Here is a 13,740-nt window from a genome sequence, read left to right as displayed (position 1 = left end):
GTCACACAACTCTAGGAGCATATATTTAATTATGAACACTATTTCACAGTGTTCTTACTGTAGTGCAGATATAATACAGTTCTACCTACAATTGCATTTCATACAGACTTAGCAGAACTCTCACAAAAAGTCCTGTAAATATTATTAGAAATTACTTCAGAAATCAACCTCGCTGGATTCTCCCACCCTCCCTTACCTCTGTTGCTGCTTTGACCATTTCTATTTGACCTCTGTGGATCTGGATATTCCAGAAGAAGCTGTTAAACAACTTCAGTAACACCCAGCCAGTCAGCCTAAGGAAAAAAAAACTCAAAAAGCTTAATTTATTTCTGCCTCTGTTTTGTATTGTTTCTGTATGACTAAAGGCAAAGACGGTTAACCTGATAACTTATATTCAAACAAAATTACTATAAAATAAACAATTTATTTATTAAAAATTTATAAACTATAGGTTACTATAAAATCCAATTGCTAAACAAGGTTTTGCCTATGGTTAGTAGCAACATTTCAGCCTCCTGCAGTTATGACACAAATCTTGTATCAACCTCAGTGAAGGCTGTGAACTAGGAACACGACAGAGACAAAATCATCCTTAGTAGTAAATGGAGACATCACAAGAGAAGATTTTATCTAAAATAAGACTCTCTGAGATACTTATATCTACAAATTATAATATTGAATAGGCTAATAGAAAAATTATTTTTCAGTCTATGAAATAGACTAATAGGCTAATGGAAAAATATCTTTCAGTCTATGATGCTGCAGATAGCTGTTCTTGCCCATATGAACAACAAATCATGCCAATACTGATCTAAGCAATAGCACCAAAACTAGTTTTGGGAGAAAAGGAGAAGTTTGTATTTAATCTTATCATAAGATATATTCCTTGGAAAGGCAGAGGATTTCTGCTGCATCTGAAAATGAAGAATAACTACTATTTTTGTTGGTATTATGCAGAAAGAGCTTGTCCATCCTTCCACTCACTGACAATATCAATGAGACATTTTTCTTACCTGATTAAAGCAGGTGACACATTTGCTACCATTTCCTGGAGAATTTTCCTAGCTTTTTTCTTCACTTTGTTGATAGCTTTAGGATCCGTCTGAACAAAACTGCCTGGAGTACTTGGTTCAGAAGCTTCATCTACAATGGCCTTTTGGACTCTAGCATTAAAAAGTAAAGTTTATGAGACAGCCCCACAACAGAAGAGTCCAAAACACAAACAACAACTCGGAATGAGCTATGTATTACTACAGGAGTAACCTGCAAACATAAAAAGCATCCACACTGAACTATTGTGTACTCCAAATGCATTAAAACTTGATTCAGTTTTATAACCTCTAATTTAAGAGGCAGGTGATGATTGAACAGGCTCAAAGGTGACTACATGAAACATTACATACACAATTCACAGGTACTAATATTAAGTGATTGCCAATTTTCTGAAATGGTTAATAAAGTTAAAAGTTCAGGGGGAACAGGTGCAGCCTCATTTTTGTTAATGTTTTCTTTTTCCTGCCACAGCAATTTCACATACCTCATTAGACAGATTTATGCAGTTGCTGTTTTGAACATCTAGATTATTTTTGCCCTTGAATTCTCAGTTTTACCAAGTCTAACTAAATTTTATAAGGGCTATTTTCCCCCTTTAAAACATACCCAAGAGACCGTAAGTGGCTTTAACACACCTTGACTGTAGCACAACACAGTCTGCTTTACTTTTCAAAGGCAACACTATCATCTTCAGATGTGACTCAAGCTTTAAAAATTCAGGAGAATTAGGAATGTTAATGGAGGCAGTGTGTGCCCTCTGACAAAAGTAGCCCCAAGGAGCAAGCATGCGGTTGAATTTCTTTGTGTCCAAGGAAAACTGATCCCTGAACAGCTGATCAGGAGCTCAAGATGCCATTTAAAATGAGGCATATGAAACAGAAAACAAGCTCCACAAAGTTAAGGCTGGGTACTTCATTCTACAGCCTTTTTACATTTTTTGTTGCACTCTCCAGGTGTATAATCAGGGTACTCCAAAATGATGCTTTCCTATTATTTCTGAAACACTGACAATTTCTGATGACTGCAGTATGGCTTCAGTAGTAATGACTTATATGAATTAGATAAACAGAAGTTTGAAGAGCTTTCATGTAGCAATTTATTTTTCTGTGCAATGTCTGCTCTTCCCCCACTACACAGCATTCATTTAGAGACTTGTAATTCTTAAACTCCCTCTTTTACTATTCCAACAGAAATTGCAAGCTACATTCCTGAAAGGCTGTGCTAAAGATATTGCATCTTCTAGTATCTTAAACAGTCTGATTTTCAAAATTTACAGTTTCTAAATTAAGGCATATTTTAATGTAAATAGAAATTTTAAAAATACTTAATTTTGTGTTATCTTACCTGCTGCTATTCAGCACATTTTCTGTCAGATTCTTGGCAAACATACCCTTATGAACATCCCTCTCTTGCACAAAAAGGACGTAGCAAAAGCGTCTTGCAAGCCACCCTCTGTACCTACAAAAATATGAAGGGTATTTCAGTGTAATACTCAAAATATTTTGCTTCCAAAAACAATACCTTTAAATACAAGTAAAAATACAATTAGGAAGCAAAAGTAAGAGTTTATAAATGGCTGTCTAAAAGCTTCTATATCTTCTAGTAAATTGCCAATATCTTCATGTTATCGATGAAACAACTGATGCATAGCACAAAACATCTGAGCCAATATCTGCACCCCTTCAACTCAGGGTGACACTGGTCTTAAAACACCCACAGAATCACAGGAACATAGCAAAGAAACCATCATATACATTTTGTCTGTCCCCTGGAACCAACTTGCCAGCTCAGCAAGGACAAAAGAAGTGATAGTGCTGATTTCCAAATTGGTGCCCCTTTCCACCAAGGAAAGTAAATGCCCAGTTAAGAGGTTTGTCAACTTCTTCAAGGAACACCAAGCCCTCTTGGGAAAGCTGCTCACGTAAGCGCAGGGTAAACTCTCACAAACACTTTTGAAAATATGTTTGCATTAGCCATCAAAACTAAACTCACTTTTTTCGTTAGCTTTTCTTTCTTTACAGTGTTTTCAAACACCCAGCCCCATGTGTCTTCTCCACACCTTCTCCTAGCAAAGTTTTAGCAAGAGATAACCACAAAATAATCAGTAAATCTCACTACAAATTCAAGTGTTTAGGGTAACTTATGAAGACAGTCTCTTCTTTTTTAATTAACTCTGTCTTCTAGTCTCTCAGTCATACAAGCAGAAATCACCTGAGAAAATGTTATTTGCAATATCAAACATCATAGAGGATGCCTGTGACACAGAAATGGCTTACACCCCATCCCCCACAGTGGATATTCATCACTACTCCTCTCCTCACCTCCCTCATTTACCAGGCCAGAGTGGACAAGCTACCATTTACACAAACCAGACACCTGGGACCCCCAAACAGCAGAGCTGATGTGATGGGGCAGAGTTAACAGCTGGATAAAAAATTAAATTCTGGCAATTTCTAAGCCCAGAGCAGTAAGTATTATGCAAAACCCCTGTCCTGAGGTCTGCTGGTGCAATGGCTGGCTGCTGCTCCAGTGAGTGCCCCCAGTGAACTGCGGGCGACAAAGCTCGCGGTGGTTTCCATGCTGGAGCCCCGCCAACGTCTCACCCATTGTCATCACTCGAGTTACTGATCTTGGCTGTCACACCTCCCTACCACACTTCAGTAGATTTATACATGTATTAAAAACAGCTAGGAAAGATGAGACAGAACTTTTACACTGCAAAAGGCTGTGAGTGCACTACAATTAAGGTGCACATGCACGAGCCATGGACACAGAGTGGCATGGAATGATCACACAAATTTTCACACCCGCTATTCATGCTGTCAGAGAAGACTGGTGACTCTGTTTTAATTGCTTTTTTCCTTTATCCCCCTTCTCTTTGGAGTTTTAGAACCTTACTGATTTTTCTAGAAAGCAAAGATAAAGATATGCTTTGTGACAACAATATTTTTTTGTAACTATGAACATACCAGAACAGCACACAGTTATTGCAGGGATCTGTCAAGGTATGAAGGTGTCTACATTCATTTTACAACTACAACATAATGTAGTTTAATTGGAAAAATCTCTTTTCTGATCATGAAGCAATAAGAGAAGACAAAAATGACACAGAATGGACCAGTCAAGAGACATTTAAAACTGGCAGTTGTACCTCAGATAAAGGCTGTCAAAACAGTTACAGCATGCTGGCAGTTAAAGAGAACACCTCTTGCTTTCTAAAGCCAGGAAAGTGTAACTATGTAGCCCCATGAGACATCAGAACTTCATTAAAATTGTCCATTTTCACACTATAATGACACTATATGTCTCACTATTCTGAGCTAGATGCGTTTATTTCAGAATAATTCATTAAGCCATATTTTTTTCTCCTCATATTTCCAATTCAAGTAACTTTGACCATTCAAAACCATTCAAGCATTAGACTTTTGAAACTGATTTTAAAAAAGTTAAACAATATTTCTGTTATTTTTCTGTATTCTAAACTACAAGCTCAACTCTTAAAAACCCATAATTAATACAAATTTAATAAAGAACAGCTTCTAACATTAGCTTTCTCCCTCTCAAGCACACACAATGCTGCCTTTCTTTCACTCAGACACTTTGGCTCATTTCTTTCAGGCTGCTGGCCTCTCTTTGTTTGCTCTGACTCTACAACAAACACTGCAGGACCTACTTATGCTAATGATTACTGTAAGAAAAACTTAGCAAGCATTATTAACTTTCCAAAGGACAGAATATTTTTGTGCAATTCCAATATCTTCATCCCAGAACACAAGATATTATTCTGATAGCACAAAGACATATCTTCATTTTTTAGATTTTTTTTTCATTTATACCACACTTTTCAGAAGCTGCACTCTGCCACTGAGGCAGAGAAGAGACAGATTCATAAGACATATTCAGGTTAATTGCCATAAGTGGTAATAGTCAACACCTAAATTGTGAGCCAGATCTGCTCAGTAAATTAAAGGGCAGCCTGAAGTCATTCTGCATAAGGGAATAAATCAGGTGCCCTCAATATTATGCTACAGACGCTGCCATTTGCAAGGAAAGAGAAAGAATTTTTTTTGTGAAAAAATTCCAGGTTTTTTGTGAAACAGGTTTGACCCCTACGCTCCTTGTCTATAACCCCAAAGGACTTTGCCCAGTTCCCAAATACACACAGCCAGATTTAACAAGCATGTTACTGAAGTCAGCACCAAATCTCTGCATTTTAGGACCACAATATATATCAACTCAGTCTAGATCATAATAAAGATTTCTCTGTCATAAAATCAGAGCACATTGAATTTTAAAAGCAAAATAAACACTTGCTACAATACCTTGTATGTGTTTCATTGATATATATGACATTACGTAGACCCAAAGAAGGAATACTAGAATTGAAGAAGTTATCCTGTAAAACCAAGAAAAAAAAAATTGATGGACTATTTAATTGCAAAAAAAATAGCTTTGTCTGTTACATTCATCATAATATTTAAGATAATGCAATGTTTGTCATTTGTACTATAATCAAAGCCAAAACCAGAGAAGTGTTGAACCTGCCTGCGGCGACACCTGCCTATACAGTACACAAACTTCTAAAATGAAAACAGAAATTCTAATCACTATTCCCAAGTCCAATACTTTCAAAGCATTCTCTAGGCTTTACTGTGTGCTTGCACTGGTTACGCTCTTCAAGCCACAACATTTCAGCAGATTCTCATGTAATATAAACCAGGACTTGTCATAATACAGAACTCATCTTTTCTTTATTAAGCCACACTGGGCATTAGTGTAACCACAAGCATTTGATGCTCAGTCTGTAGCATCCAATTTGCCAGCAGAACAAGCATCATGTAACAACAGCCCAAGGGTCAGGATATCCATCCATGGTTAGGTGGCAAATCTCCACATCCCTGCTCTGCCTGAACAACAAATTCACTCCAGCCTTGTAGAGCCTTGTTACAGACTCCACATGCCAAGGTATTAACTGGGATGAGTTTAGGAGCACTTCCACAACAAATATTCCTTAGCAAGAAGACCTAAATTCTACTCTTCCATAGTCCAAGTGAATACCTTGAACAAGAGGCTGATTTCTTTCTACCCAAATGATACATAATTATAAAACTGGTACCTTGCCAGCAGTGAACTACAGCTAAAACTACTGGAACTGTACATGTCAAAGAAGACAAAAAAAGGACAGCAAAGGAGAAAGATGGTCACCAGCAAAAGCAGAGCTGCATAACAACCTCACCACCAATTCTGCAATGGGAGTAAGAGTCATTTGTTTGTATTTTGTTTAGGATGCAACATTTGCCACAAAATTTAAATATATGATTGTCCTATGTTATTTGCAAATCAGGTAGAAATTATGTGCTACAGTGAGAGCAGAGTCTTCTGCTCCCTGCTAAAGCAAAACTGTGCTGTACAACCAACTAATTGTTGCTGTAAGGTCTTAAGAGGAAACTAATTTCTTTGACTATTTCTTTGACTATGCTAATTTCTTTGACTATACGCTGGTGAATTTTTGTGGATCTTATAAGCTGATGACATGTTCTGATAAAGAGAAGCAAAATGACTTTTTCTTGGTCTCCCAAACAATCAGCAACAAAGTTAAGTACCACTGAATGCCAGTCTATACCTGCCTATACCAGTGCTCTAAGTGTCAGGTTAAACCTCACTATGAAACTCATTCTCCAGCAGTACTGTCATACTTTAGCTTTTCTTTATTTAACTCCTCTCCAATCCTGTGTCAGGCAGAGCATGCGGTTCTGTGAAACCAACTGAGCCAATACAGGATCTCCCTGCTGGCACAGAGAAGAAGCCCAGCTCCCACCACCACATCCTGGCCTTTCCTGCTGATCTCTATGCCTCACCTCTTAACTTAGAGCACCACTAGCATTCATTACACCCTTTAATGTCCCAGCTTCATGCAGACAAGACAAAAAACTAAGATAGACTAAATGAATAAAGCAGGTAGTTTTCTGCTTGGTTAGTGAACTTGATCAGCACTCAAGAGAGCAGGAAGGAAAACAAGAGGGAGAGGCAAGACTTTCCACTCTCAGCATTGGCAAGTTGTTAGTATGGTCAGCTCACTTAAAGAAATTCGCCTCATTCATTTATTTTTCTTAAGAAAAATAATGAAAAAGGCAGCTCCAAAAAAAGTATTTGGAATCTAATGAGATGCTTATCTTTGTTACTGTCTGTGCAAGGATGGTATTTTTTCCCTTATAGCAGAAGGCAACAAAGGGCTTAAAAGGTCATGTTCCTTTCTTAAGTGGGATCTCAGGATAGTTAATGAGTCTCTTATTGAATGGACAAAATACAGAACAAGATTTTTATTTTTAAAGCATAATTCCCAGTTTGAGAGGAACAGCCTAATTACTAACAGACTCATTACTAAATGTATAAAGCCCTAAGCTGAGGATTCACACACACCTTTTTGTAAGTCAAAACACTTGACTTGTCTGTTTGAAGTAGTCTCAGTTTATCTAATTGTTTGTCTTGTTGTTCATATTATACACAGCCTCCACAGTACATTTGGATTTCTATACCACATTTGTATGTCATTGCTGCAATTTTCTGTTCTGGCAGAGAAACAGAGTGAAATAACTTCTCTCTGTTCAAAGAGGCAAGCAAATTTTCCCTCTAGCCCAGCCAATGAAGGTGTAACTGAGTGCAGCCTAAAGCCCAGGGTGTACACATAGCCAATTACATGATGAACTGGTTGCAAACTGTGTTGTGCCATTATTTATCAGCATTTTGCATCCTGAGCTTACAGAAAGCCTGCCCAATGCTGTTCAATAAAGTTCACATTTTAAATCAGCTTGCGCAACCTCTCTAGAGCCACCATCCTGACACCGTTCCCAGCAGACAAATATCCCCACTGTCACAACTGGCAGTCCTTGTTTCCAGGCTGGGCAGAGAGGCGAGGAATCAGCCAGGTGTAGAAAATTAACTTGTTCTTCCAAGTACAGGACTCAGCAAGTGGGAAAGGAAGCATACTGCTTAGCTTCCAAACTGTATTTATTCTGTGGATAGAGAACTAAAGTGTCCTAAAAGCAAACTTTCACACTTTTATATGCTCCAAATTCCCACTATTAATTTAACACACCAGATAATTTTGCTGTCCCATTTCCTAGTAGTAATTCTGAGGAGCTGGAGCGTTTTGTGCAAGGAGTAAGTCTGCATTGAGAGGTGGGAGACTAAGCATCAAAACAGGCGTGTACCACCCTTTAATTCCACGACAAATGAAATGTAACCACAAAAAACCGTGAAGAACTATAGCACTTCATGAAGTAAAAAACATTGTGACCTTAATTCTGAAAGTAAGGAAACTACTGCAACTTCATTACGCTGCAACTATGCATTATTGTCAAACATAATCCATTCCATAATCTTCTTACCCGGCTCTGGGGAGTGCATACATAGCAACATCGTCCCACAAACGGCCTTTTCCTGCTCAGCAGAGCCTCCTTCCATCTTAAAGTGGCAGATCGGAACAGAGTGGGACGAGAGTTACACTCTCCCTGCAGAACAAAACACCACTGTGTAAATATGCAGAAATATGTGTTCTGCTGTGTATGGGAAAGCTTGGAGGAAGAGGAGCTGCCAGACACACACAAAAAATTACCCCTTAATTACGTAAAGCACATTTTTTTCCAACATTTTTCTAAAATTTAAAGAAATAAAAGCAAAATCTCAGTGTTGTACTTATGTAAGCACTGCTGCATGGGACACACATAATTTTAAAAGGAATGATAACTGTAATTAGAAAAACACCAAAGAAAGTGCCTGCTGAGAAAATTGAAAGAGATTAACAGTACATTGCATTCTCAATAATGTAAAGGTGCTTGCAATATAAACAATGTATTTTAAAGTTCAACTGAATATCACCCAGTAAAACTGCAAGAAGACTCAATGTATCAGAAATATTAACTCCAGGGACTCTGTAGGCACTTTCAGCAGTTTCATGCACAGTGATATGAAAAAGGAACCGCTGTGCCTTCTCCAAAGTTACACTATCCGAAGATTACAGAACAAAAAAATCCAGAGTGACTGCATTCACAGAACTCATCCTCTATGTTAGGACATAATGCAAAAATTGTAGTTAAGTATATTTTCAAAGACCCTGATTATTTCCATTAAAGTCTACTGAATTATTGCTTGCCTGAGAATGAGAACTGGGTTGCCATTTTTAAACCACATATTTTATTTAGAAGAAACTTACTTCCAGTATTAAAAGAGAAGTTACAGAAATAAAACAAACCCAAAATGTTGTTTAAAATAGAACTTTTAAGTGGCAGAGCAGCAGGGTAGAACCAAGACTGGAAGACACAAATACAGATCATCACATACTCAGCCCAGTGAGAAACTCCCAGAAAGTCAAAAGCCATGCTGAAGATGCTTAAAAACTAAATAGTGCATGCATCACATTTGGCAAGTAGCACAAACTGGCAAATATTTCAAGGCTGACTCTTCCATCTGAAATAAACAAATATCAAGATGCTAAGCCTGCCATAATCCCTCCTCTACCATTTCCTTTAATGCTAACTCCAAAACAAACAAACAAACAAACTTTGTAACAATGCCATCTTCCTTCTGCTTGCCTCCAACCCCTGACACACCTCTCCAGCATTTTCTTACAAAACCTCCTTTCTATCTCCTCTGACTTGCCTGCCCTTATTCCACTTCTCACAGATCTCTTGGTTACTACGGCTTGCTGTTCCATGGAACTTAGATCTAGCTAGATAGAAATCCCAGCTGACAAGACATCTGCCCTTTCCCTCAACTCTGACCATGTTTCCAATTCTTCTTCAGTATCAAGTTCAAGCTCCTCCTCTCCAGATCCATGTCTAATTCCTCTTGACCTACGCTGCTAAACCATCTATCACCACCCAAGTCCCCACATGGCTCTTTTGGCTCCACCCAGACCACTCTGCTCACCGCCTCCTTTGTCCCCTCCAAATCCCTAGACTCACTCAATGGAGGACACAGACTTTTAATAGGCTCCTTATTTATATCCACCAGTTTTCTTCTGCCTCCTGGACTGCACTCCTGCTCCAACTTCAACACCTATATGACTGCAACTTCGGCATCAAGCTCCTTTTCACCTGCACACTTCAAACTATATCACCCAGAAGAGCAACAAGCTTCCTATTTGACTTTCTGTTTGACTTTGGCTACTCCAGAATGGGATTCTGTACATTTACTGCTATATAAAATGATTAGCCACACCACAGCAGACAACTCTAAGACTACCAATAGAGTTTGACAGGATTTTTCTTTTCTAGCAACATTATTCTTTGGCACAGAATTGAACCGCTGGTTCCTCCTCATGTTTCAAGTTAAATTAAAACCAAACTGTATCATGCATGACAGACATAATTCCTTATCTTGACTCTTCATAACAATAAAAAATCCACCTTCAAGTTGAAGAAATAATAAGATAAATAGGGCCAGTAACATTCTTAATTTTTACTTACCCACTCTTCAGTGGAATGCTTACATCTACTGATGCTGCAGTCTGCTGAGGTGGACAAGTAGGAAACATCTATTGTTCCAAGGGACAAAGCAGTTTCATCCATGACACAGGAATTGAAGTGAAGATCACAAACTGCAAAATAATAACATGTGCATATATATATTCTTTTTATCTTCATATATATATATTCATATATTAATTTGTATATTCATCTATTTATATGCATGCAGAGAAACACACACCTAATTTCAGTGATGGGCATCTAGCAATAAATTAGCAAACTGGTATTTTTTCACCCTTCAGTAAAAGTTCAGTTCCAAAGACACTTCCTTGCAGCTAGAAATCAGCATGATTTTAATATGCTAAAAAACCCAGCATATTTGACTTCCAAAAATACAGCACACCAACCAGCTTCCTGCACACTTTTCTTTCCATGCTCTTCTTCCCATAACAGGTCACTATAGTCCCCTTGTAATTTTCCACTGTTCTTTACTGCATGGTTTAAACTCTGCAGCCATAAGGATATGCATGTCAGACACTTTCATAAGTTTACTATTCTCTTGCACTCTGACCTTGCTCTTTCATAATTTGCTTCTCAAGGACACCTATGATCTACAAAAACTGTCATTAATGTTCTCACCTAATCCTATCTCACAGTATATTTTATGTGTCTGGTCTAGCTGTAGTCAAACCAGTTTGCAAACTCCTTGGAAGAAGCAGTGCTCTACAAAAAAAGCACATATCTAAATGCGAACACACTGCTGACATGTGACATTTCAGTCTTGTGAGATTAAAGAGCAATAAAGAAATCTCAACCTGATTAATTATTTTGAAATTGAAGTTTTGTAGCTCAAATAATGAGCATAGTAAATAATTCTCCCTTGGCCAAAGAAAAAAGGAATGGCAAACATACTACCATAACTTAGTATTGTACAGTGTATTTTCAAGACTGCAAATTAAACTTGTTTGTTATTGAGAGCCACTGAAATAGGAATCCCAGCATTTTCACCAACAGAAACTGTAAAGAGGCAATACCTCCTCTTCCATCTGTCACTGCAAAGAAACTTATATCATGGCCAAGCTGTGGGCCGTCAGGAATGAGATTGTTCCCACCCAGATTGCTAAACTAACATCTGCAACAGCAAGATCTAAAACTTCAGTCCAACCTTTTTGCCTTTCCTAGTGGCCACCCCAAGTTGCCACACACCCATCCCGTAATATGCACACAGAGAGCTCCCACTACAACCTGGAGTCCCAGCCAGTATAACCACGCAGATCATGCATATCCTTGCACAGCCTAAGTACCTAAGTCATCCCTTTATCTTTGCTGGCTGTTACATTCAATCCGCCTTTCATTTAAATCAGTCTTCAGGCAAATTACTATCTAACTCTCCCAATAAATACAAAAAAATGCCTGGAAACGTCAAATGCTGGAATCGAAATGCGTCCCGCTCAAGGTGACCTTGGCTGCACCAGTATATACAGAAGATGAACTTTAAAAAATATGCAATTAAAAGCCCGTTTGAGTAGCAGCCGCCGCATACCTACCTGTGAGCTAACCCGCCCCCCGAGCGCCCGCTCCCCGCTGCGGCGCTGGCGCTGTTCACCTGCCGGCCACCGCCATCCCCGCGGGCTCCAGCAGCGCTCCGGGCTCACCAGGGCTCCCTCAGCAGCGCTCCAGCCCCGCCGCTCACCAGACCTGCTATAAATAAAACCGCGTCGCTGAGCGCGGTGGGGGTGCGCAGCGCCCCGGGCACCGCCGCTGCCAAGGGGGCCGCTCCGCGCCTCCCCGGCCGCCGCGAGGAGCGGGCGCCGGCCGCGGGCAGCCGCTGGCACCGGCCCCCCGAGCCCCCCGGCGGCGGCCGAGGCTCCCCTCGCCCGCCTGGCCCCGCGCCCGCCACCCGGCCCGCGCCGTCCCTCAGCCGGCCCGCACCCCCGCTCCGCACCCCCGCTCCGCCGCTGCCGCCGCTCCGCCGGCTGCCCCGCGCTGCCCCGGTCGCACCGCCCCTCCCGCCACGCGGCAGCCGCTGCGCTGCCCCGCCCCGCCGCCGGGGGCAGCACCGCCCGCGCGGCCCCGCCTGGCCCGTGCGCGCCGCCCGCTCCGCTCCGCACTGCACCGCATCGCTCCGCTCCGCCGCCGGCCCCGGGCCCGCGCTCACCGCGGGCTCCGCTGCTGCCCCAGCCCCACCGCCGGCGCCGCGCCTGACGCGACTTCCTGAGCGCCCGGCCCGCAGCGCGGCCCTGCGCGGCCCCGGGCCCTGCCGCTGCCCTCCCAGCCCTCGCACCACGGCCGTGCGCAGCCCTGCCCGGGCCGCCCCGGCCCTGGTGCCGCCGCATGGTTCTCCGCCCCCCTCCCCCAGCCCAGAGGGAGCAGCGACTCACGGCTGTCTAGCTCTCAAATCTGAGCTGCTGAACAGGAAAACGCTGGAAAAGTGATGTGAAGTTGTGTTTAAATGGGTTTGCAGCGATTCAGAGTTGCCGCTGAGGGCAGTCGCGGAAATTTCGGGACAGGTATCGATCTGCCTGCCCGGCCTTGCAGCAGTGCCAGTTTGCCTTTTACTGAGCGCAAAAGTAAATGTTGATTGAGATTGCTGCATGTAACCAGACAAGGGCGAGAGTATTTTTTGGCTTTGGCATTCCTGGGCTATTTAAAGAGAGTTTCTCTGGGGCTTGAGTTACAGCCCAGCAGGAAGGCTCGTGCCTACATTTCTTCTTTGAATGTCCAAATCACAGCAGTGCAATACAGGAATAAAGTGACAAAATATACCGTTTATACTAATGCAGATACTCTGCTTACATATTTAAGTAGCACAAGGTGTTAGTTTTCCCCTTACGGTGTTGTTTAGAAATGATTACAAATGAGAATTGTAAGAATTACAACTGCCTTTCACATGTAAAAGAAAATGCCTAAGATGTGATAGAAACCTAACTGCTGCATGCATAGAACTGCTCTAGTTCCCACAGCTGAGTGCCTCCAGGGAATACCACTGGAGTATTAGAGCTGATCGTTTACAAACAGCATTCTGCAGTTTGTGAGTCAGAAGGGATTTTGAGTCTGAATTTTCCTCCTTTAGCAAGGAAAAATACTTTTTTTTTTTTGTTGCAGTGCATGTTGGAATAAAAGACACTTTTCAAATTAAAAAAATACAGTAAGATATGAGCTAGAAATGTACAACTATGAAATGTACAAATATGAAATTTACAACTCGTATAAAGTTTGT

The 13,740-nt window shown here is 41.0% G+C and overlaps 1 protein-coding gene across 2 annotated transcripts in view; it reads right to left on the bottom strand.

The window, feature by feature from the left end:
- The window catches only part of GPAM (glycerol-3-phosphate acyltransferase, mitochondrial), a 29,959-nt gene extending 17,780 nt beyond the window's left edge, over window positions 1–12,179 (bottom strand). For both annotated transcript variants that reach the window (XM_053949532.1, XM_053949533.1), the window contains exons 1-7: window positions 12,068–12,179; window positions 10,521–10,651; window positions 8,442–8,564; window positions 5,376–5,449; window positions 2,398–2,511; window positions 1,014–1,163; window positions 197–293 (exon numbers count right to left, since the gene is read on the bottom strand). In XM_053949532.1, coding sequence (XP_053805507.1) covers window positions 197–293; window positions 1,014–1,163; window positions 2,398–2,511; window positions 5,376–5,449; window positions 8,442–8,564; window positions 10,521–10,622 — 660 coding nt within the window. In that variant the 5' untranslated portion in view covers window positions 10,623–10,651; window positions 12,068–12,179. The remainder of the gene's footprint in view (window positions 1–196; window positions 294–1,013; window positions 1,164–2,397; window positions 2,512–5,375; window positions 5,450–8,441; window positions 8,565–10,520; window positions 10,652–12,067) is intronic.
- Window positions 12,180–13,740: the final 1,561 nt, after the last annotated feature.

The sequence above is a fragment of the Vidua chalybeata genome, chromosome 8, assembly GCF_026979565.1.
Source record: "Vidua chalybeata isolate OUT-0048 chromosome 8, bVidCha1 merged haplotype, whole genome shotgun sequence".
In the NCBI taxonomy this organism is placed as follows: Eukaryota; Metazoa; Chordata; class Aves; order Passeriformes; family Viduidae; genus Vidua; species Vidua chalybeata.
Note: the sequence above shows the minus strand (reverse complement) of the source record. Positions and strands in the feature narration are given on the sequence as shown.